Source organism: Chiroxiphia lanceolata, chromosome 5 (assembly GCF_009829145.1).
Source record: "Chiroxiphia lanceolata isolate bChiLan1 chromosome 5, bChiLan1.pri, whole genome shotgun sequence".
In the NCBI taxonomy this organism is placed as follows: domain Eukaryota; kingdom Metazoa; phylum Chordata; class Aves; order Passeriformes; family Pipridae; genus Chiroxiphia; species Chiroxiphia lanceolata.
In genome coordinates, this window is record NC_045641.1 from 33,953,247 (window position 1) to 33,978,434 (window position 25,188).

The 25,188-nt window shown below is 40.7% G+C and overlaps 2 protein-coding genes across 7 annotated transcripts in view; both read left to right on the forward strand.

Annotated features, from left to right (window-relative positions):
- Positions 1–2,191, forward strand: part of TBK1 (TANK binding kinase 1) — a 28,272-nt gene extending 26,081 nt beyond the window's left edge. For 3 of the 4 annotated variants that reach the window (XM_032689155.1, XM_032689158.1, XM_032689157.1), the window contains exon 21: positions 756–2,012. In XM_032689155.1, the coding sequence (XP_032545046.1) occupies positions 756–807 (52 nt within the window). In that variant the 3' untranslated portion in view covers positions 808–2,012. Of the gene's footprint in view, positions 1–755 lie in introns of all 4 variants that reach the window. The other variant, XM_032689154.1, reaches the window with a different exon arrangement.
- Positions 2,192–5,903: 3,712 nt separating this feature from the next.
- The window catches only part of RASSF3 (Ras association domain family member 3), a 110,824-nt gene continuing 91,539 nt past the window's right edge, over positions 5,904–25,188 (forward strand). The window contains exon 1 of one of the 3 annotated variants that reach the window (XM_032689165.1): positions 5,904–5,968. Coding sequence is in view for 1 of the 3 variants with exons in the window: in XM_032689159.1 (XP_032545050.1) it covers positions 20,336–20,456 (121 nt within the window). In the remaining 2 variants the exon portion in view is untranslated. Of the gene's footprint in view, positions 5,969–6,159; positions 6,214–20,145; positions 20,457–25,188 lie in introns of those variants that run through there. The other 2 variants (XM_032689164.1, XM_032689159.1) reach the window with 2 other exon arrangements.

Sequence of the window (25,188 nt, forward strand, 5' to 3'; positions counted from 1 at the left end):
TAATTTTGTACATTTGGTACATTTTGTACATTTGGTACATTTTGTAGATCCAGAATTTAAACTGAGGGACAATTCTATAATGTCTTTAACTGTGAATATATTTTGAACTATTGAAATGAGGTGTAACAAAAAAAAATTATTCAAAACCTTGGAACATTGCTGTGAAATCATTCTGACACAGCCATTTTTGTGGCATTTTTGTTTCATGTTACTTAGGTTTAACTAATAAAAATATCTGTTGCACAGACAGATCAATCCTGAATTTAAACACAGAACTGTTGCAGCAATCCAGTGATGTCTTTTAACCCCTGGCTTTTAGACATTATTTTTAACAACTGTGGAATTATACCAATCTGAATGAATGATTTTGCAGTTTTCAGATTGCTTAAATAAAGCGAAGAGGCAAACATTTCTTATAATCCTGAGAGGGTGTTGTTGTTATCACATACAGATTGACTTTGCTTTTTTTCTGTGATGATGATAAAATATATAAAAATAACCATCTCCTGAAAGCTCCATGGTAAGTTGCTGGTAGAGCAGAGTTTAGCTTTAAGCTGAATTAGTTATATTTTGTTCCCCACCCCCAGTCCCATACTTGGACCAAAGCATCCTCTCTTCTCTCTTTGCACGTACAAAAGTTAGGTACAAATGCCTCTGTTGGCATGTGGCAAGGGAAAGGATACCCCACTAATGAATTAAAGGTTGATTCTATAATCTAGTCAACCACCTAAAAAAATACTATTTTTTTGGTTTAGATTTGGTGCTTTGACTACGGATGGTGGCCTGCGGAATGTGGACTGTATCTAGCTTTCAAAGGACCGGAAGAGGACTTGTAAATTTTTTCAAAGGGAAAAAAGTACTGTTGGGACATTTAAAGGCAGATAATAAATCTGTATCTAGGGTTTTTTCCTTCGACAACTGTAATATTAAAAAAAAAATGTAAATATGTATAAGATGTAAATATAAAAGAAATATATATCTTTTCTTGGTCACTTTTAGGATAGAATTACTTCTGGCAGGGAATTGAGCCCCTTGGAGGATTTCTGAGGAAATCCTAAAGGAAAAGGTGTTGTTGATGAAATTGACATTTGTCTGCTTTGAATATTGCCTTTTTTTTCAGAATGCAGTTTGGTCTTCGCTGCAAGAGGACTTGGAGAACTCCAGAACACCCTTGTATAAAAGGTGTTTTAGATTTCCTTTAACAACCACTATTATTTAGGAGTCTAGCTGAATGACTTTGATCATCACAGAACATGACAAATGTTTTAAATGAGATGTTTTTAAATGAGTGTGAGAATAGGGACTAAAAGCGCATAGGACAGAGCGGAAATGCATTTCTCTTTCCGTCACATCCAAACTGTTAGTTCACTTGTACTTGAGAAAGAAAACTCAAAATATTTTTTTAAGCTCTCTCCATATTTGGTGCCATGTTGTCTGTAATCATTTGACTGCTCTGTATATGGAAGTTTTGCACTCCAGCATGTCAGACTGAATGTCAAAATTCCTTTTTTGGAGTACAGCACTTTAAGAATTTCCCTGTAATCTTATTGCTCACCACAAGAGAAGCGGGTTCTTAAAATAGCTTTTTCAAGATCTTGTTTGCAGGTATAATTTTTAAAAAAAGGTTAAAAATTTATAGGAGGAGAATTTGCGGGTAGTCAGTAGACTGGATAGCATCATGCTTCAGTAGTAACTGAATATTGGAAAAATAAATTACTGGTCTAGATCTTGAAAAGGGATCACCCCCACTGCTGAGTTATGACTGAGATATCAAACTCACATGGAAAATTTAGTAAGACTCTATATTTATTTTCCAGCATGAGTAGTTAGTACTTTCAGTATCAGGAACAGTGTGGCCAACACATCCAGGGAAGTGATTCTTCCCCTGTACTCAACGCTGGTGAGGCCACCTCAAGTACTGGGTCCAGTTCTGGGCCCCTCAGTTCAGGAAGGATATTGAGGTGCTGGAGCAGGTCCAGAGAAGAGCAACAAGGCTGGTGAAGGGACTCAAGCATAAGCCCTATGAGGAGAGGCTGAGGGAGCTGGGGTTGTTCAGCCTGGAGAAGAGGAGGCTCAGGGAGACCTCCTCGCTCTACAACTCCCTGAAAGGAAGCTGTAGCCAGGTGGGGTTGGTCTCTTCTCCCAGGCAGCTGTCAGTAAGACAAGAGGGCATGGTCTTAGGCTGTGCCAGGGGAGGTTTAGGTTAGATATTAGGAAGAAATTCTTTACAGAGAGGGTAATCAGGCATTGGAATGGGCTGCCCAGGGAGGTGGTGGAGGTCCCTTGAGGTTTTTCAGATGAGACTGGATGTGGCACTTAGTGCCATGGTCTAGTAACCGCGGTGGCAGTGGAAAAGGAGTTGGACTTGATGATCTCAGAGGTCTTTTCCAACCTGGCTGATTCTATGATTCTATGATTCTGCTTCCAAATATATAGGAGAGGAAAAAGAGAAGAGAAACCCAAGCAGAATCTCAGAAAACATCCCTTTGTTTGGATCTTACAGGTGTACTTACTTGTTTCAGATGAAGAACATGCAAATATTACAGGACTCATTCATTCCTTTTGGAAACCTGGCCATAAGTGTTCAGTGGTGTCCAATAGTACTTCTCTTTGGTATATTACATCTGTAAGTAGAGCTGGACCAAATATACTTAGAATTTTCTATAATTAATGGTGAAACATTTAGGTATAAACTAAACACATTGACCTGTGATAGCATTCAATAGTTTTGTGATTCTTATTCCCTGCATATCTGTCCAGGTCAGAATACAAAACATTTCCATTTCATTTTTTTTAAATATTTTGATAGAAACTTAACAAAATTTATAATCGAGTATTTCATTGCTAAAAGAAGAAATTCACTGCCTTGATGTCCCAGACCTGCTTTCCAGTGTTCTTGGTGAGAATCAAACATTAAAAGGGAATTCGGACATTTTTATACCCATATGAGCAGCTTCTTTCTCTGCAAGCTTTATCTCCCAAAAAACCTAGCTATGCAAAAGGAGTGCAGCAGTTTGTCACTCATCTGTCCATGGTTAGCCATGGCATTCTTAATTTTTTGTTCTAAAATACTGGAATCATGTCTAACTGGAATATTTTAGTGCCTGCTTGTACATTTGTTCATTCACATACACGGTCTCACTGAATGTCAGTAAAACACATGAATAAATATTACAAGAATTGGACTCTCTGTGCATAAATTGTATTTTTTCCAATATTATGTCTGTAATACTTTGTTGTTTCAAAGTTCTTAATCCTGAAAGAAATCAAATCTTAGTTGGAATATATAATTTTAACTTATCTATACTGAAGCAGTCTGAAAAAAAAAGTTAATTGTAGTAACAGTATAGTCTGTATATTGAAATATGTGCAGCATTCTTTTACATGGTTGAAAACATTTTGTTATATTTTATGTTCATTTTAAACATTGCTGGGTTTAGTGTTGCTGAATATATCAGCAATCTTAATCTTGTTAAAATTTCTTTTTCTAAAGCAATTTTAATGAAGCAGTAGCTAAGGAACTTGAAGTAATCAGTTCATAATCTACTGATTACATTATTATGAAGCAAATAATTTTTCAAGTCAAAGTGTAGTGTACAGTACCATCAACTTTTTGCTCGAAGTGTCTTGATGCTATGATACTGATTTGTCAAAAAAAGTAATAGAAAGTAATATATGGTTCTTCCTCCTGAAGCTGGTTTACTGGTTTGTGGGGGTTTAGCTGAATATATTAATTATCTGTTACTTGAACAAACCTGTCTTCATACAAACTGTGAAAATGCATGAGCAAATGATTTAATGGCATAAATACATTGTCAACCACTTATTGCACAGTGTGTTCTTCTGCCCTTCCATAATTTCACCTTCCGGTAATTTCAGTATTGCCTGAAGAGTTTTATTTCCTTGTAAGCACAATACAAAGTATCTGAAATCTGAAGTAGCAAATTGCAGCAGCTGTCCAGAAAACGTGCCCTGCACAACAGAATCATTAGTATAGGTGATATGGTAGAGTGACTAATCATTTTTACTTTAATTTTTTTTAAACTACTTTGTTGATATATGTTCTGAACAATATTAGTTCTCTGTAATGGTGGCAAAAATCCTAATCTCTTCTCAGTGTGAAACAGTCCACTGGAGGAGCTCAATCAGTACCAATTTGGTTAATCACAGTAGAAATGGTATTTATAGAATAGTTTTGGATCTAATAGTATGGCAAGGATTGAAAAAGCTGAATGGGAAAGATTATTTTTTGTGGGTTTTTATGCTTGAGAGCTAGAAGATGAATAAGCTGCAGTTGCATAAACTTGTTTGAGTAAAACTAAAGCCAGAGCTATTCCTAAGTAGTTGCACAGCCTGCTGTTATTCTGAAATCCCTCCCAGAGAGGGCACAGTAACGGGTCTGAGTAGCCACATTTGGTTAGCTACGCCTGTGCTAGCTTCTAGCTAGGGACCTGAAAAACTGTGGGATTCATGCCCACCCCAGTCTGTGCAGAGGAAAACTTGGTTGCCTGTGACCAGCCTGATGATAAGCACTTTTAAACTTAAAAATTAACCTTTTAAAACACTTTCAAAATTAAAAGAAATACTGGCCACTTAAAGATAATTTAAGGGAGAAGACAAAAGGATGGCTGGGGTCTGGAAAACTCACCTGAGTGGGACTGGGAAAAAAATGGGAGTTGTTGGCTGAAAGAAGGGAATATTGGAAAGAGAAAGCAAAAGTCTTTGGTAATCAATCTAAAGGCTGTTACAGAAGATCAGCATTCATCATGTCTGCAGCGATTATAGATTATTAATATAAACTCTAATGCCTGAAACAAAAAAAATCCAGCTTACAAGTTTGGAAAATCTTCCTAGTAGTAAAGATAGGCTAAGTGCCAGAACAGATTATCCTGGGAACCAAGTAATATCGTTTGAAGAGGGGTTATAGGAACAGGTTAACTGTTGAGAGGTCCTGTAGCCGGTTCTGCCAGTGGCAAGGCTGCCTCACGACCTAATTTTCTGTGCTCTTAACAGCTTTTTGTTTCTGGTTGTTATTTGTTCCATCGATCATTTAAAAAAATGTGGTTAGGGGTAGTATCCCTCAGTGGCGTTTGCTGTTTTGGCACTGGTACCTGCCCAGTCTGCAGTAGTTGTAGATGTACATCTTTTGGAGAACTTCGCTGCTTGTTGGCCAGTAAGGTCGGCAGCGGCAGGTTGAGCTGGTGATGCGCTGCAAACGGGCACCCTGCGCTTGTTCCAAGTTGTGGTCTGCTCCTGGAAACGGACACAAGTGTTGAATGAGCGCTTTGACTACCCAGGCTTCCAGAGCCTCCCCATCCAGGTGTGGGTTATGTCACCGCTGTCCAGCCCTGGGAAACATTTCCCCTAGTAGCTGCTTTAAGGCACTGAGGCATATCATTTTAATGGGAATCTACTGAAGCGCATCGCCAGCTCTTGCCAGCTCCCCCTGTGCCAGGGGCTGCTTCAGCATCCCCGAGTGCGTCTATGCCGAACGATGCGGAGTTTGTTCCTCCCGGGCACGGGGCCGGCAGACCGGCGAGACGTTTCACGGCGAGAGGACTTGGGAAGCGACGCGGCGGCCGCCAGGTCGGGGGAGGACGCGGGCGCAGTGCCTCCTTCCCCTCCGCCGCCTCCCCGCTCCCCTCGCCCGCGGGTGTCGTGCGTGAAGCGGGGAGAGGCGGCGGCGGCCGGCGCGCCCCGCTCCGCATGGACCGGCGGGAGAAGCCGCGGCGGGGCCGGGCGGTGCTCCCGCCGCCGCTGCTCCCGCCGCCGGACGCGCCCGCCGGCTCCCCGGGCCCCGCGTTCGGTGGCCGCCGCCGCCCGGCGCCGCCGCGGCCCCGCCACGTCCGCACCATCTTCGACGCGGCGCAGCCGCCAGAGCCCCCGCACCGGTTCGGGCCGGCGGCGGCGGGAGCGTGGTGCGACCTGTGCTGCCGCTTCGTCCTCTCGCAGGGCCTGCGCTGCGCGGGTGAGCGGCTCCGCGGGGAGCGGGGCCGGGAGCGGCGGGGCCGGGAGACCGCGGGGTTCACAAAGCCGAAAGACGCGGGGCCAGGGCGGGCGTCTTCCGATCCGCGCCAGGAAACGTGTTCCTCGCCCGGCCGGGACGGGGGCCGGTGTTTCCCCACGTGAAGCGCTGGAGTACGAGGGGTGCCGAGCGGGAGCCGTATGGCCGGGAGTACGGGCCGGCATGGGGGTGGATACAGTGTGATCCAGGTAAAAGTGGTCCGTCCCCACCCGACAGGAAGGTAACGCGTATTACAAGGTGTGGGTAGTGCTGCTCCGAAGGGTTCGTGTGTGCTCCCACCCCTGGCAAAATCCATGCGGTCTGCTCCGTGTTCGTGAGGTAGGAGGAGGAGGAAGCTGTTTCCTGTGGTGTCCCATGTCCCATGTACACACCACGTACAAGTCCTTTTGTTCTCTGGGCTCTGATTCATAGAAAGCAACTTTTCTGCTTTCCATCCCTTTCATTACCACTGCTATGCTCTAAAATAGAGTAATTTCGTTCACCTGCTAGCTCCTGTCCTTTACAGTAGGAGAACATACATAATCTAGTGCTGGTGAAAAGTCCTCTTTTGCCATCCTTTGATTTGAAAAGGCTTTGGCCACCTTGTTGGGTTTCATGGTTACCCCAAGAGTTATCCCAGCATGGAACCCCATTGACATGCTCACTTCACTGGCTGTTCCTCACCCATGGCTGCAGTGCTGCTGCACTTCCTAGGACAATCTAGTGCTTTCCCTGGTGGAGTGACATGTTAAGGTGTGTGATTTGTTTCAATTTATGTCACTCTTTGTTTAACAGCTGATATTTGAAACACAAGGTGGGAAAGAAAGGTCAGTCTTTTATTTTTTTCTGTCTTAAGGAGATGTAGTAACGTCATACTGTCTTCTGCTGATATATAAAATTTCTGTTATGAGACAGTGTTCTCACAGTTACATTCACTTTCAACAGCTCTATTTTTACAGTTACTCTGGGAATGGAAATACTTTGACTGTGAAAATAAAATATTTTTTATTTATCATTTGCATTAGTGCACTGTTTGTTCTGACAGGATGTGTAGTGCACTGATGTGCAAATAGACCTTAGAAGTAATATTTTTTCTTTTATGATCAAATGCTCCATGACAAGGACTTCAAGTGTCACATTGGATAATCTATCTTCCAGCAACATTTTCTCAGAACGATTACAGTTTACAATGCTTTTCCCTTCTCCTCTGTGACAAGCTCCATTTTTATGAGGCATATTATTTCAAGCTGCTCTCTTAAATTGCTGTTTAAGTAGCAGAGGAAACATTCAACTTTTATGATCTAGCATGAATATAATATTTAGAAGCTGTAAAGTGCTATGGAGATTAAAGGAAACAACTAAAGCAACAAGGATTGCTGTGAGAACCTCTGTTCTTGCCCAGTTTGCAGGTACAACCAGCAAGCCAGATCGATGAACAGATCTGGCTGAAAGAGTGGCTGAGGGCAACAAAAGAGTGACTGAGTCAGGACAGCTCAGTGGCTGGAAGGAGCATGTGACCGGCTGCCCTCCTGGCTCAGAGCTGCTAAATCCACTCTGTGGCCAAACGTCAGTCTGCACCCATAGTCACTGGCTCTTTTGTAAGCAAATATAGGACAGGAAGATGTCCCCTGCTTTGGGAAGCAGGCAGACACTGTTGTGCTCAACATCTAAAGTGTGTCTAAACTGACCTCGAGAGCTGATTTGGATGCATCCAAGACTACAGCTGAATTTGTGGTAGCCTCCATAAAAATGCCATTGTCTCCTTTGGGGTATCCCTTGGGAAGCAGAGATTACAATGGAGGTTAAAATTTTAAGTACCTTTCAAAGATTTTAATCTGCCTGGCCAAGTGTCATAGTGCTGGATGATTCCCAGATAACCCTGTGTTTTCCAGAGACCACAAGTGGTAGAGAAGTTAATTTTATATCATTTAAGAAGCAACAGCATCTTCCAGATGGCCCACTGCTGATAAAGAGGGAGAAACGTACTGAATTGTCATGATTCTGAGTCACAAAGACATAGTATTATATTTATTTAAGTTACCGTCTCTGAGTATTGATTGAAGTCAATCCTCACTAGATCATTACCGTCAGACATAATCAGAATCAAAGGTGGTGAATTTGGTGACAAGAATTAAGAGCCATGAGAAATTTCCTCTGGGATAGGGATGCAGTCAAAGAGCACATCAAAGGAGTAATTTTAAAGTACTTAGATACAGACCTTTTTTCTAAAAGAAAAGATCTGTGACTTCTTTATGAAAATGGGTGTGTTCTTTGAGCGTCTCTGTCCTGCCTTCCCCACAGTGATAGGAAAAATTACTGAGCTGAACTTCAGCAGAGGCTAGACTTTACTCTTACCATTTTTCAGTGTGGCTGTGGTCGTCTTTGGGGTTTTGTACACATCATAAAGTGAGGTGGGATCTCTGGAGTGAATAAAGAACTACTGAGAAAAAGTCTTTCTGCCTTTTGTGAGATTTTTGTTTGTAATTCACAAGTTGTTTTCAGGCTTCTGCTAAAATTGAAAAATACTTTCACTTAATTCAGGGAAGAGAGATCAGAACAGAAAAAAAATGTCAAGGAGATGAATGATTGTCTGTTCTAATGCAGCGCACAAGGTGCGCATTATTCAAGCAACTTATTTCTTGAAAAAAAATAAGGCAGTGCTGATATTTCTGGACCCCAGCCCAGGAAGAAAGCCAAGTGTAATGAAATACCTCTGAAAAGGATGCTTTGTAGTATCTGACCTCTTGCTGTTGTTTTGGATTCCTTTTCAAGAGAGGCTTAATTGGTTTAGCAGCCCAGACTTGCTCTGCTATTCACCTTTTCACCTCTATTATTTGCGGTAAAAATCTGGTGCAGATGCAGAATTCCATTGCCTGGCCTGACTTCTCTGCACAAAGTCATTCGAAACAGAAACAGTCAGGATTATTCCATGTTATACAATGGAATGGTGTACAGTAAAGAGGGTTTTTTTCTTTTCCAGCATTCAGTTTTTCTTCCAATTGAAGAGTGGTCTGGCGTGAAAATCTTGGTTTCTTATATCTTATGATGGTCTGTAATGTTAGGTAGTGTAGTTAAACTGGGGTTCTTGTGTTGTTTCGCCATGTCATTTGGCATTTGAAAAATGAGGCATTTCTCATGATTTTAGATGGAAGTCTGTACTTCCAGGCTTTGGAATTCAGCTTCTGAACAGTCTTACTTTCCCGATAGTCTGGTCAACAGACTGGGTGTACATAGGTGGTGGAGTCGTGTGAAAGGAATTACTTTGTGGACTGCTTGCTCTGGACTCCTCAGTTAATTTCTGTAACTTTTGCCTTATATTTTACACTTTTTCATTGAACCAAATGGAAATGTTGCTAGGTCTTTTCAGAAGTTTTATTCTTCATTTAAGAGAATATAGAGATATTATAGGTCCTACATGACTTTCATTTCAAACTTTATAAGGTATTTAAGCAGATGGTGTTTAGATGTGCCATGAAAACCAGGTTGCTCCTTTCCTGTATTTAGTGATAAGACATGGTTGGGAATTCGTGGATTTCATTAAAAGCACTGGTGAACTGATATTTATTGCTCTTCCCAACTGTGTATTGCCCATGCAACAACATATGTATTGGTGTACATTCTAGGTTTGTGTGGCAAGCTTGGAGGGGCTGCAGGAGTGAGAAGACCAGGACATTGTAATACTGTAAGGACCTGAAGCAAACAGAGATCACAAGTATTTGTAAGTGGCCTGTAAAAAGTTGCCTGCTAATGGAAAAAATAGAGTATTTCCATCAGATTTCTGGTGGTTAGAGTCCTTTATAAAAGTGCAATTGATGAGCATCAAGTCAGTGGGTATGCTTTAAGTAGTAGTTGGAAGTGATGTCCCCCAGCCTGTTTCCTGCTTGCCTATAGCGTTACTTTCTATATCTGCAGCATTATGCCTGTAATGTTACCTGGGTGTCGTGTGATCCACGTGCAGGCAGACACCACTGTCCTAGCATAGAAGCCTCTCCAGTTGCAAGGTGCTCTGCAGAGGTGCAGAAGCCCATGGGAGCAGATAGGACTGCAGAGTGTCCTCTTCCTCTCAAATTTACCTGGCAGGCATTTCAGCTTTGTTCACTGAATCTTCTCTACATCGTTCTTTTACCCATTTTTTGGACTTTGTTTTTTGAATGACTTTCCCTTGTGAAGTATATAGCTTAGTGTCAGGGTCTGTCAGGCCCTTCTGGTTGGTTTTTCCCTGCTGAAATGGGTAGTTTGGTGGGGGCCTCGTTCAATTTCTAACATGTTTTTATATTGGCTCTGAATATTTCATAGCTGACTCCTGGTTTAGTGCAGCTGAAGAACAGAGGTGTTATGTTTTAATGTGTGATATAGCTCTCCTACTACCGGGATTTTTAATATCTGTAAACCAAGCAAAGCTCAGAACAAAAACCTTGGAAAAAAGTAGAGTATATTATCTATATGCCTCCTAATTGTCAGGAATGACAAAGAAATAGATTCCCTTATAGAGCATGAAGTGCAGAGGAAAGGAGCAAACACAGGATTAGCAGGATTTTTTCCTTCAGGAGGATATTTTTTTGACCATCAATTTCTGTAACATATTTTTTATTATTCTTAAGTAAAGAATAGCCATTGACCATGTATCTCTGCAGTAGGAGTACATTCATATTGAATTACATGTAATGAGGGAGTTAAGATGCTAAAACTACTAGAGATACAACTTGAATTACCAAAACTGTTCAGGGTTGAAGGAGCCTCCTAAACTTTTTATCTATAGAGTGAGGACTGAGAGTCAGATTAGAAGTAACGGTGGTAGGAACCTGCTTCCATTTCCCATTCTTTCTGCAGAGAGTTATTTAATGATGCACAGTTGCCACAATGCTATATATTTTCTTTTAAATCCAAAATTACTACATTTTCTCAGAATCCTTAGGGGCTGGAACAGCAGGAGGTAGCAGGGTTTAGGTTGTGCTGGTGGAGCTCAGCTCAGAAAAAGCCCCACTTTCCTCTTTGTGGGATTTGAAGGAGGGTGGATGGTCTGCTGTCCCAGTGGGGTATTTGCTGGAGCTGGTGGAGCTGGAAGAAAAAATTTTTCCCTGTGCAGCGCAGTGGGCACTGTGCTCTGCACTAGGCATTGGACCATTCCTGGTGCAGAGAGGAAGGCAGAGGTGTGGAAATGGAAAGCAAGAAGCAGCTTTGGTGGAGCTCTTCAAGCGTAATGCTTGCTGTCTTCCTTGGTGCCTCTCCACATCCTGGGGCATTTCTGTGGTCTCTGTAGCCACAGCAAGGTTTCCACTGCTGGAAAGCTGAGCCGTTTCCCCCACTGTTTGCAGAGAACAGTAACTTCTCACCAAGATCCTTGGTTACTGTGGGTCCTGTTTTCTTGGCCTCTGACATTTCTTTTCCTGTGTGAGTCCATCTTCCACCCCTAAGCCATACGTTTTCATATGTAGAAGCTTTTACCTGTTTTGGAGCACCTCTTCCTTTGTTCTTTTCACCATCTCATGAACAGTTAGCTGTTAATTATGGTGTTCTTCAGAGTTTGGGTGTCCCACATACAACCCTAGGAGACTACAGAGAATATCAGCACTTGTTTTCAGGTTGCATAGCAGCGAAGAGAAAAATTTTCAAAATCACCCTGTAACATTCAGATGCCAACACTGAAAGGCTCTGAAAATGCTGTGTGGTTTTCCCACTTGTCTTCCTCATACGCTTTGGAGCTGCTCTGTAGGGAGCTCTTGTGGAGGCTTTTTTGAGTGGGCAGAAGCCCCCTCTGCCCAGGGCATCTTGATATGGAGATACCCTGTGTTTCGTTTCATATGCAGGGGGGAAGGAGACCAGATGCTGTAAGGCTTGGTTTCGAACCAACAAATGAACATTTGAGAGATGATACAGAAGTAGAAAGGAGTCTGCTAATGAAAAAGTGATAAAACAGGTGTTTCTGCAGGCAGTGTTCATAACCTTGGATGTATTCAAGATGTGTAATAAACATCAAAGCAATGATGTGTTTAGAAAAGCAAAGAAGATCTTAGTGCTAAAAATGTTGCCATTGCTTGCCAGCATGATAACTCCTGATGGTCTGCTTGCTGAGAAAGCCTTGGGGAATCAAGGAGAAACTTGACCTTGTCACATGAAAGCTTTGAAGAGCTTCCTGTGTCTTGATGCCTGTTTAATGCAATCATACCATGCTCAAAGTTCAACAGGTGGTTAGCACTACTTGGCCAGGAGTTTGGGTCATTGTAGGAGGTAATTATACAGGTGCCTTTTAAATGATGATGTGCCTGCATGCTATATATGCATTGCTAGTATCTGTGCTTTTAACACACTGGAGAAAAAGGTAAAATTGAAGATTTTGCTGGATAGTGTATTTTATGATAAATGGCTAATACAGTTCATTACTAAAGGGTTTTTTTAATAGCTTTTTTTTTTTTTTGCATTTACTGATAGCAATATCAGTTGGTCACACAAGTCCTCAATAAAGAGTATGCTTGTACAGGAAGAAGAAGCCCCCACTCAGAAGTGCTATGAGCAAAGCAGACAGAGATGAAAGCACAGAGATATGAAGTGACTTTTTCAGTGTTACCTGTGAGGTCACTGGCCAAGCCAGCATTAGAGTTCAGCTCTTGTCCAGGAACTGTGGTCGTCTCTTCCTTCTGTTGCTAAGTAGTGTTGACCGGAAACCTCCAGCCTGCTTGGAAGGATCTCTTTATCCAGACAGTTAAATGCAGGTCAGCGGTGTGGATTTGGAGCTGTTAGACATGACTGTTTTCTCCACACTGTGGAGTGCTGATGAATGCCTTTTTTATTTTGCTCAGTAAGGGAAGAGTACATTGTGTACAGTAGCTTGGGTATAGCCTGACAGTGAGTGTAGGAGCTCGGAAGAAATGATGAAGGGCTACATTGAAAGTTCTTTTGCATATTTTTCTCTTATAATCCTGTTCTAAATATTCACCTATTACCTAGTAGCTGCCATGGCTAAAGTAAGAAACAACAGAAACTCTTCTAAGTGAGAAGAAATGTACAAGGTGCACCCTTGTTAATCTCAAATGCAAACAGCATCTGCACTCATACTACATGCAGATATCTAAATAAGGATAGTTACAACTAGTTTGTACCCTCAAAAATGATCAGGTTTTAATCAGACCAGATTAGGATGATCAACCTTAACTGTTTTAGCAACATTTAACATATATTTCAGTTTTTCTGCCTCAATCTGATTTCCCTTAATGATAGCTCCATGCAAGCTCTCGCTGAGAAGTCTACTAATTTTGGCAGAAAATCACCGAAGCCCACAGGCAAGTTGGTCTGTCATGTGCTGAGTCAAATCCTATGTGTCAAACTATGTTACGAGGCAACTCAGTATCTTCTCTCTGGTTTTAGCCTTGAGTTTTATTTTTCCTGTACTCTAAAGTGTAGCTGTTTATGTACAAAAGCGTTTTTTCTAAAGACTGTTCAGTAATTTCCCTGAATTTTCTGCAGCTAGTATAATATATACTACAAAACTAAATTAACGGTAATCTGTTATTTTCACATTGCACTACTATTCTCTGCATCTAGCTTTTGTAAGCTTATATGTCAACTTTAATTTTGATGCACAAACCTGCAGACATACGGTAAGCCCCATAACCAAACTACATTAAAATGAAAATGTGCAGTACATGGTACCAGCAGCAGTCTCCAGGAGATAGCACATCATCTTCCCGATGCTCAGGTGGATCAAGGCAGCAATGGCCTCTCTCACACACTCACTTCCATCACAGTACTGTGCCCATCCTGCCTGCCTCTGCATATTCCCAGCTTCTGGAAAAGAACATAAAGCAAATTACAACAGATTTTACAGATTGAAGTATTCTAAATGAAACTGGTAAAACCGTACAGTACAATGGAAGATGCTGAAAAGAATCAAGCAGACATATTGCTGAAATACAGAGATATTCTTTTCCAGGTAAGCATGTTTGAAAATGTTTAGTTACAGTGTAATATGTTGTAGAGTGAAACAAGAGCTAACTAGATGTGAACAAATGTGCTTTAGCACTGTGATTTTCTTCCTCAGAATCCAGGATGTGTTTCATTGGACCTATTGCTCAGAAGAAACCTTCCTACTCCTTACCTCTTAAGGGGAGAAAACCACTTAGTCTCTAATAGATAGCCTGCAGAAAAAGCAGGCAATTCATCTCAGAGGACCTTGAGATGTGATTGATAGGCTGAATTGTGTACATATTTTATTTTGAAGAAAGTTAACCAAAATACCACTACATTTTTGAGAGTGCTTCTGTGTGTTTGTGTCACAGTTTTGAAATGTTACCTGCAGTTGTTGGTTGCCTTCTCTGACAGAGATGGCATACCTGAAAAACCTCAGGATTTTTCTTTGAAGACAGTCTTAAACTCTGCCAGCAGAGGTTTAGGTTGGATATTAGGAAGAAATTCTTTACAGAGAGGGTAATCAGGTTGGAATGGGCTGCCCAGGAAAGTAGTGGATTTTCTGTCCCTGGAGGTTTTTAAGATGAGACTGAATGTGGCACTTAGTGCCATGGTCTAGTAACCACGGTGGTGTTGGATCAAGGGTTGGACATGATGATCTCAGAGGTCTTTTCCAACCTGGCTGATTCTGTGATTCTATGATTCTATGTGCTCTGCTACAGAAGAGTCAGGGCACTGCTTCTTTTCTGTGCGGCTGCTCAGAGGAAGTGATGAGAAGGGCTCTCCCAGCCTCTGTTCTTCTTTCTACAGTGGCATCCTGGCTTCTTCAGAAACTGTGCAGGGCACAGTTCATCTCATGGATTTTACAGCTTTACTGCAGGATGGGAATGAGTATGCCCAAGAGGCACTGGACTTTACTGACTGCAAAGGGAGCCATGATGACCAGCTCAGCTGCAGACATCTGTATTCCACTAGACAAAGCCGAACTACCTGCTCATACAGAGAGACTTCTACAGGCCCATGAAAAAAGGTTGAAGCTGCTCATGTTCATTTAATGCTCATTAATGCTCATTTACTTCCTCTCTAGTTTCATCCAAATCTCATTATATTTTACTTAAAAAGTCATTCCAATCAGGAATGTGTCTGGGCTAGAAGCGGTTTTTTTTCAGAAAAAAAAAGGTCATATGAGAATTTCTGGCAAACCCAAGCACAAACACAGGCTGGACAGAAAATGGATTGAGAGGAGCCTTGAAGAGAAGGATTAGGGGGTGTTGGTTGACGAGAAGCTCTACACGACTCAGCAATGTGCTATGCGCAGCACAGAAAGCAAACCACATCCTGGGCTGCCCTCAAAAGCAGTGTGGCCACCAGGTCCAGGGATGTGATTCTGCCCCTCTACTCTGCTCTCATGAGAACCCACTGAAGTGGGGCCCCAACACAAGAAGGCATGGAACTGTTGGAACAAAGTCAGAGGAGAGCCATGAAGATGGTCAGAGGGCTGGAGCACCTCTCCTTTGAAGAAAAGCTGAGAGAGTTGGGATTGTTCAGCGGAAAGTTCCAAGGAGACCTTAGAGCAGCCTTCCAGTACCTAAGGGGACTAAAGAGAGCCAGAGAGGACTTTTTACAAGGGCAGTAGTGACAGGGCAAGGGGGAATGGCTTTAAACTGAAAAGGACATGTTTATTTTTCTATATTAGAAAGAAATTCTGTACTGCGAGAGTGGTGAGGCCACTGGAACAGCTTGTCAGAGAACTTGTGGATGCTCCATCCCTGGAAGTGTTTGAGGCCAGGCTGGATGTGGATCTGAGCAACCCAGTCTAGTGAAAGGTGTCCCTGTCCCTGACAAGGGGGTCATAACTACATGATGATTGAGGCCCATCCCAGCCCCAACCATTCTAAGATTCTGTGACTCTGTGATACAGATCTGGTAGTGATTCAGTTTGATGTGCAGCAAGGTTTGGGTTGTGTGATCTTTTTGTGGTATTTTTGTCTCATCCATAGTGCTTGTGTAAGATTTTCAGCACTTCTCTGATGCTCTTTTGACAGTAGTAGATCATTAATCTGATAACAGATGTGTTTTACATCAGTTTGAATGCTACAGGTTCCTCAATTTCCACCTCAAAGTAGCAAGATTTTGGAAGTTGCAGATTGCTAATCACAGTTTAATTTTTAGTAATTTCTTTTTGTGTATATGCAGCTGCTGAGAACTGAAAGTTTTTTTTAGAAAGCTCACAAATATAGCTGCATATTTGGATTAGGGAGGGATGAACAGCTGAGCTGGAAATTGGAAGTATTGTTCTAGTTTTGCTGAACTAAGGTAAAATGCAGCAGTTTTTTGTTTCTTTTCTTTCAGTAGTTGTGTTCTTTATAACCTTCCTAGCAACTGCGTAGCTTTGTCACATATGATGATGTTATAAATTGTGTTTTAATATGAAAACAATGATGCTGTCTTGACAGTGTCAGGCTAATGCAGTAGTGCTGAAGCCCAGGGACCCCCTCTCTGACAGTTGGACAAAATTTACTCTGACACACAGCTGAACAGGTTTTAAGGAAGGAAGTGGGTTTTGTTTGTAATTTCTAGATAAATATGTTTCACACATTCCATTCTGTTCAGTGCATGGATACAGTGTTTCTCTGCATAACCCAGTTCTGGATTGCTAAAATCTTTTAGTCCATTTCAGATGTCTGTCAGGCAAAAAGTGAAGAAAAACAGCTCATGGAGGTCTGGAAGTCTCTTCTTTCTTCTCTGAAAGTTCAAGGTCCATTGATATGGAAAACATCCTTGAGAAGGCTGGCTTGTGAACACTTCTCCACACTGAACAATGACTGTTGGTGTGGCATATAGCATAGCGATACATACCCACACGGTAACAGGTTGGAAAGACACCACCTCATTTTCCAAATACTTTATTGCCTACAAAGAAAGAAAACCTCATTTTGAGCCCAGTTAATGGAGCCATTTTCTAATGCACACAAACAGATATTCCTTAACACATTTAGCTTTTTCTACATAGAGCTCTCACTGTGAATAGGTATCTGTGATCTTTGTTCAGGAAACCAGACTAAATGGAGAAGTTCCAGTTGAAAGCAAATGAAATCCTGTGCTCATCCCAGCCTTTTGCTACCTAAGAAGTGGGGGGAGTGGAAATGGCCATAAGTCCTCACTGAGGAAAAATGCTCTTCTGCCCCAGAACAGAGAGATTTCTACTCTGCCCCAATCTGGCCACCACTGTCTGTGGTCCTCCTCATTGTTAACTTCATTTTTATGGTATCTCAGCACTGCTGTGTTGCTCTAAAAATACTTGTCAGCAAAGAATTTGCTTTATATAAACTCAGCACACTCCAAGAGAATATTCCCAGTCAAACACCACTGTTTTTTTATAGTTCATAATTTCAGACTATGTTATGCAGCAGTAAAGGTTTGTTTGGGGGTTATTTAGTTTTCTCAACTCTGTCAGTGGGCATGGGAGAGCTGCAGTGAGGCAGCCACCAGGTCACTCTGTATCCATCTGTGTTCAGAGCTGGCCTGTCAAGGTACATGTCTGAACTGCTGGATGTTTCATGGGCACCTCTTTACTTTCCAACCGGTGTGCACAGGTTTCCATGTAAAAAGTGGGTTATGGGGCAGATGCTGAGAGCATTTTGGTGTGCCTGGCTCTCCTGCCAAGGTGGTGACTTCCCACACATCTCAGGCACCACACACATGGTGCCATTTCTACCCTTCTCAGGGGCCTGCTGAGATTTGACCTTTGCACTGGTGTGGGGAGGTAGGAGGTCAGAGGCTGCCTGCATAGCAGAGAGGACAGCTGCTCACCTCCCTTCCCAGGCAGGTGGGATGGCAGTGTGGGCAGCAGTCATTCCCTCCCCTACTCCAGACACTGCTTAGATGAGCAGAGAATGACCTGGGGGTTGAAGTCTGCTGCATGAAAAAGCCTTACATGGCTTTTTTCCTTAAAGGGAGTCAGGGATCATGAGCATGACACTGCTCACATTTCAGGTCCTTCTGTCCTCCATGGAAAGTATCTCTGTGTGCTGTCTCTTTGTCAGAGTAGATTGAAAGGTACACATGTAGCCCTGTGTAGTACCTTTTTAATACAGTGAATTCTTAACTTTAGTAAGGCATTGGTGTAATGTGAGGAATCAGAGTTGTCTTAGGAGGAGCTGTGTGGACTTTCCTGAGCCTGGTTGATGCTGGCTGACAGCAGTGCATTCCTGTGCAGAGCACAGTAGCTCATATTCTAAAGATGACAGTTCAGGTTGGGAGGAACCCCCATCATCGTCACAGACCCCTCATGAACTGTGGGGGACAGGCTATTGTTCATTAGCTCTACATTTTGGCCTAACTAGGGCCTAGAAATGTAAAGTGATGGAGCAGTTATGAAATTATTGGAAGGCTAACTACTGCTGCTGTTCAGTTTAGCTTGAATTTAGGTCCATATTCACATTGGTATTAGCTGGTTTGTTGCATAGCATAATTGTCAGATTCATCCCACTGACTTTTTTTGTATGGAGTAAGTTCTGTTTGCCTTAAAATAATATAGAGTATTTTATGCTGTTGTCTATTTTTTGTTTCTCTATGGCGCTAAAGGTATAAACCTCCTGTAAGGTATGTGTGTATATATATATGTATATATATATATATATATATATATATATACAGGTAAACCTCCACAGGTTTATCATTCTCATTACCAAAGACAGTTTATCCCCTTATATTGTTACAATCTGATATGTCTTACTAAGTATTTTTTTAAGCCTCATAAAATGCCAGTGCAACAAAAGTACTGTACTGGTATTTCTGTTAAGCAAAAAAAAAAATTCCTGTGCCCTTCATAGCCTGCTAAAGATCAATATATCTAAATGGATTCTTTATCAAATTACAAAACTAGTCATCTTATTATATATTTACATATGGTCTGAAATAGTAAAGGTTTTTATACTGCTTTGATTTTCATGAAATTTTATATATATAAATTTCAAAAAAAACTAAGTGTTTGATTTGGTATTTGGCAGATGCTCTTAAACATTCAGACCTGTGCTATTTCCTGAGAGAAGCAAGTTAGCTGTTGGGCCTTTAACTGTGCTCCTTGCCTGTTCTGAATTGGGTGATAGACCTCCTACTTGTGCTAAAACCATCACTTTGCTACTAAATTCCTTCTGATATGACAGAGTGGAGCTCAAACAAGAGACAAAGTCCAGTGGCCTGAATCCTGCCTGCCTTCTGCTCTTCCACTGACACTGGCTGAAGAATTATGGCAGATACAGTATAAATGGAAATGTTTATTTGTTTTCAGAGATATTTGGACAACAGGAAATGCAATCTATCTCGCTTGTTCCCTAGAAGCCGCAGTATGTTAAAAAAGTCAGATGTATAAAATGGGGTTAAATACTTCACATATTTTAGTGTAGAAAAATACATTGTGAATTCTAGAAGAGTTATTAACTATGTGCTGTGAACGTAGCTGCTGTAACAAAGCCCTTACTTTCTGTAGTTTAAAGGTTGATACAAAAGGATCTTTGTTTTGTAATGACATTAGTCATGATTTTTCAGGGGTTTCTACCATTCAGATCTAGCAGAAGAAAAAAATCAAATAAAATGTGAGAAGCTGAAGAGAAACTTGACATACTCAAGGAAATCGTACCAAGCTTGGGAAATGGTTACATAGTCTTGCTGTTAAAAAACTGTATGCTAGAATTCATGATAAATGTTACAGGGGGGCATATATTAGTTCATAGCATCTCTGTATTTATAATTTAATATGTATTGTGCTTGAAGCATGTGTAGTCTATGTACTGAGATGTTTTTAATTTCTTTGGGTAGTGATATTTTGATAGATGCTCAATTCTTAAGTAAACTTTGGCAGTGAATGATTTGGCTCCTATGTTTGCCTTAAAATGCATTAAGAGTAAAGTTGCATTTTTAACACCCTGTGTATCTCTGTTAAATTTCCTGCTAAGAACCTTCAGAAGCAGGTTTTTGAGAAACACTCTCTCTAGAGAAAATTCCCATGATTTAAATCTAGGGATTTTGAAGTGGACTTGTCCCTATCAGTTTTGGTATTTACTTGTTTACAGCCTAGAAAAGGTAGCTAGGGATGAATAAAGGAGCTCTTCAAAGCCTTTCTGCAGAAAACATGTTTTAACATCATTGGAAACACAGTAACAGGTTAAGACTCCCAAGCATTAGTCTTTCTTTAGCCAAAGCATCTATTAATATAGCTGCTTCTTGTAATAAAGAGGGAGGTCTGGAGGGCTCTGAGCGGAGTGACGGAGAGGGAGGGGATTTAGGACTAACAGGTGGTCCTGAGACGTGCTGGCTGACGCTGAGCTCAGAGCGAGCACACTCTGTGTGGGTATTCATGGGCTTTCCTCTCTCCAACTGGATATATGTGCCTGTTGTTCCTGGTGTAGCTGTGGAGCCCTTTCAGCTATGGCAATAAGAAATGACTTGAGCAAAACTATCAGGAGGATAGCACGTTTTTTTTACTGGTTTCCTAAATCATTGAGCAGTTCGAGGAGGAGGACAGTAAAACTTCTCTGGAAATCTGCTGGTAAGTCTGCTGCTCTATTTCTTCAGCCTTCTTTTCCTCCTTAAAAAAAAAAAAAAATCAAAGGGAAAAAATATTTATTTCCATTCAACTGGTTGACTTTTTTGGTCCAGCATTGTTTGCATTGTGCCATTCTTTGAGGCTCATTAGACAAAACCATAAAAATATTCTGGAAATGTAATAGAAGGTTCATGAGGCTTGTTCAGATAAAGAATTCTCTTGCAGATGCATAATTTATTCTTATTCGTGCCAGTGATATTTGGTGTCCTGTTTTTTGTAGACCTTTTTTCTCCCTTAGGTATGTATATAGGAGCTCTAATATGACTCAAATAATTGCCTGAAAATTATTTAGAACTGCCTTGAGCTGTTAATTCGTCTAGAAGGCTGTGCAAAGACTGAACTGAATAAAGACCTCCACTAATTGTACCAGTGTTGACACAAAGCAGTGGGCAGCATTGAGAGGGCTTGTGTTCAGCAGTGATGCACTGGCCTTCACTTCCATTTTATCAGCCGCAATGCCTCTCAGCTCACCAGTTAGTAAAAGGCAGTGCTCCTCATGACAATTCAGTGCTCTGATCCTTGTCCAGTCCTGGCAGAGAAGTGTTTGCATTTGTCAGATTAACAGGCTCATAAACACCCTTAAAGCCCAAATACTGTTTTGTTCCCTTAGCATGGTCTGTTAAGGCCAGTGCTGAGGCGTATTCTCAGGGGGTTGGAAGAACACGCACTGCCATAGTGTAGGAAGCTGAGTTCTTTCTGTTCTTCTTAAGGGACTAATGGTACAAGATCAGTTTTCTTTTGATTGTGACTCTTTGGACCAAAATGGCGAACTTGTCAATTCTGCAAGTATTTCAACATTAGTAGCAAATTTTTATTTGTATGGGATGGAATTTGTGTCATTTCCACAGTTGAGCAATTTAGTATTGTCCTTCAGATAACAATCTGTGACTCTTGAGATGGGAAGGACAAGTTGTAACTTCTGAAATCTGTCACAGAAACATTGTTGGGCCACATGTCTAAATGACGTGACTTTTTCCCTTGGGAAGGAGACCACAGATTTCAAATATTGAGGGAAATCCCAGCTCATCAAAGTCAGTACAAAACTTTCCTTGATGAAGCTAGAGTTTTGATTAACCTCTCTTTGAATACTGGTAATCATCTCAAGTCCTCCTAATACATAAGTCCTCCTAATACATAAAATCATCGTGAGTCCTTGTAACACATCAGATCATTCCTGCTTCTCTTTTGTTACTGTAAAAAGTATCAATAAATGCTACTGAGAGCTTTAATTGCTAGCAGAGTTACACACGTGAAAATGTTTGCATGCATTATCTTTTCTCTCAGTAGTACAAAAAAATAATTGCATCCATGACTTATAACAAGAAACAATGTGAACTCTGAGTTCTTTAAAAATAATACTTTTTCTGAGTTTTCTCCCATCTTCCTCTACATCTACTGGTTAAAATAAAATTTGCCTTTTTACTATTATTTTCGTGTAAGTATCAGCATCTCTTTTGAACTGAATACTATTTGAAGTGCCCTATATATCCTTTTCTACCTGTGCAGTGAGATGATTACCACAAAATTGTGGGTTTGATGGAAGAGTGTATTTTAACAGACAATTACATCTGAGCAGAAAAATCTCAGTGTGAGAATTCGACTCAAACTTCACATAAATTTAGAGAAGCCAAGCTCATTGAGGACATCTGTAATAAACTGGAAGCTGAAGCCTGGTGCTCCTCACACAGGGGAGGGCATACAGCTCCTGCTTGCACTAATGTTTGCTCTTTAGTCTTTACAAAGACAGCGAGGGGCCTGAAACCTTAGCTACCCTGAAGTTCATGAACATTTCTGCCTTTTTCTTCAGTGTCCAGAATTCCACTTGGGTTCTTGATAAATTACAAAATTACTCACGTGCTTCCTCAACTCTGAAACACCACGTTTTTGTAACACTTAACCAAACCGTCCTTATGTCCTTCTGAGAGAGTTCTTCAACACATAAGCTTAGTCTGAGCGGTATTGACCATCCTTTGGTACACAAAGAGATTTATTCTTACCTCCAGCACACTAGAGTCTTCAGCTCTTTCTGTGCCTCTGTCTTTCTCGTGGGTTTTACTCCAGGATTGGCACTAACAGAATTTTTTATTCAAGATGAGCCAGGACCCAGGATGAGGCAGCAGAACAATTCCGCATCACTGGGCTTATTCCACAGATGAATAACCCAGCTGACAATTAAAGCTTTCAATGATACTTACTGATAGTTTTTAGCCACTTACGCTTTAATAGAAAAATTAACATTTTAACAACAACAAAAGAGAAACTTTCATGATTTGGACATGTTAGGAAGACCAGAGATTACATTTTCTAATATGCTTTGTGGTAGACTTTATGTGATATCATTTGTCATGTGAACCAAGAGGTGGGCACTCTGCCTCTGCATAGTACCCTCAGACTTGTTGCTTTTGTTCTGCTTCTGTCCTTTCATATCTCAGGATGCCTTGTCCTCTCTGCTTGACCCAGAAATAAAATCTGCCAAAGCATAACATTAGTTTTTAAGCATGAAAATGAATTCAGTACTGTTGTAGGTCACTGTGTTTGGGAAGTTGCATTTGGTGCAGTTTTAGAAAGAGCTATCAAAGCATAATTAGGTAGCTGTTCCTAAAAATCCTTAGTTTTCCAGCCTGTCCTTGGATGGATTGTTGAATCCTTTGGGATTGTTGACCATGGACTTTTGCCTACAGCTAATATGTTCTTTTCTAAGTACTAAAAGAACGAAGAAAATTTGAGAGTGCTCTTCAATAGCTGGTTTTTATTAAATTGCTTACTAAAGGACTAAAAAAATATCCTAGACATGCTTCAGAGTATAGTAAATGTAGCTGATAATGTTTTAAGTGCATTTAGTTTAATCTAGGGTACATAAAATTTTATAAGAGGCTTAAACTGAGGGATGTAGTAGTTAGGCTTCTGGAACCTTTATTTCTTTGAAATATGTTTCCTACAACATCTTAATAGAATTTGTGTTGACACATCATGTGACTGGAAGTTTTATCATGATAAAGTACATACATACAGGGAGATATATTGAAAGACAAAAGAATTAGAAAAAATATGGAGGACCAAGATAAGACTATAGAAAGCAGTGATCAAAAAAAATCAAAATAGGCAAGTAGCTCCTATTTTCTCTGTCTTATAGCAGAGGAATAAGGTGAGGGGTGACAAATATAAAGGAGATAAAAGGATTTTTTATTATTTTAAATCCAGCATGTAATTAAATTGTAGGACTCATTACCAGAGGATGCTGCTGAGGTCAGGAATGTAACAAGATTTAAAGAGGGTCTGGAAGAATAAGAATATTCAATATTATGATAATTGAAGCTACAATAAGAGCTTTGAAAGACATAAATCTTTTTGCTTCAGGGTTTAAGCTAATTTTTAACAATTAGTGATTAATTTGAGATAATTTTGTGGCTCAAATCCCACAACTGTTACTGTTTCTTGCAGTTTCTTCTGAAGCAACTAATGCTATCTCTTGGCAGAGATGATTTTATGATCTGCATTGATTTAAACTTTTATGAAAATTTTCAGGCTTCTACAGGAGAAAACCAGATTTTGAACCTGTTTATAAAAGAATCCCATAATATCCTATGGAAAACATGAAAAGCACAATGCTTGCTGTCATTATGTTTTACTTTGCAAAACTGCCCCAGTGGCAAACCCTGTTTGCTCTGAAGCCATTATAATAAATAAATAACTAAAGAAATCAAGTTGATCTGAGGTGGGTGATTTTGTGTTGTCGTGTTTCTTACGAAATCCTGCTGGTTCATGAAGAGCTTTATTCTCAGCTCTCAGCTGGGGAGAGTTCTCGTCATTTTGAGCTACTGTTTCTACTAGGTACTGTGGAAGGCTCTTTCAGAGGGCAGAAAGTGAGGATTTATTGACAAAATCTTAAACTAACTGTATTTCATATAAATGGAATTTGATTTTTATCCTTTGCTGTTGGTTGGTGTTTTTGCAACTTTCCTTCTCTAGGGAGTTACCCCTTTAGTCTTCCTCTAATGTTAGAGTATTTTTATTGATTTTGAAGGACTTTTGGTCAGCATGGTCAAGCATCCAATATAAAATCACATTTACGTAAGAATATGTATTATGGAAAATAAATGGAAACCTTTACATGGGTATGATATCTTTTAAACTTGTTACTTCTTAAAAGAATTTAACATATAAAGCTTTAACTGATCATACAATAAGAAAAGTCAACTTTGAGCTATCTCTCTGAAATATATCCAGATGGCAAAATAGATCTATAGCACGGATAGGAAGGGGGAATATAATTTTAGCGTGATATGTCAATTTAGAATGTCTTAGTTTAAAATATTTGTAAATTCTTTTTTTTATTTTCATATTTGGCCAGGTAACATTTGATGGTTTATGCTGCAAGCACCTGTGTCCTTATGTGATCTCTTTAATCGGGTTATTCTGGGAGTAGTTTGGGTATGTAGAGGTAGCATCCCTGTCATTTGGAAGACTGTGTAGCTGGGAAATTAATAAACAGATAATGCCACTGTATTTCTGTGTTCTTGTCAAAACCCAGCTGGTGAAAGCCATTGCCTCCTGGCTGCCTCAGACCAGTGGCATGTCACACCTCTGCAGTCTCTACAGTCAGATCTGTGTCTTCTGCACAGATACTGCAACTGTCCAGTGAGCATCTACAAGTCTCCTGTGTTTTTAGCTGAAA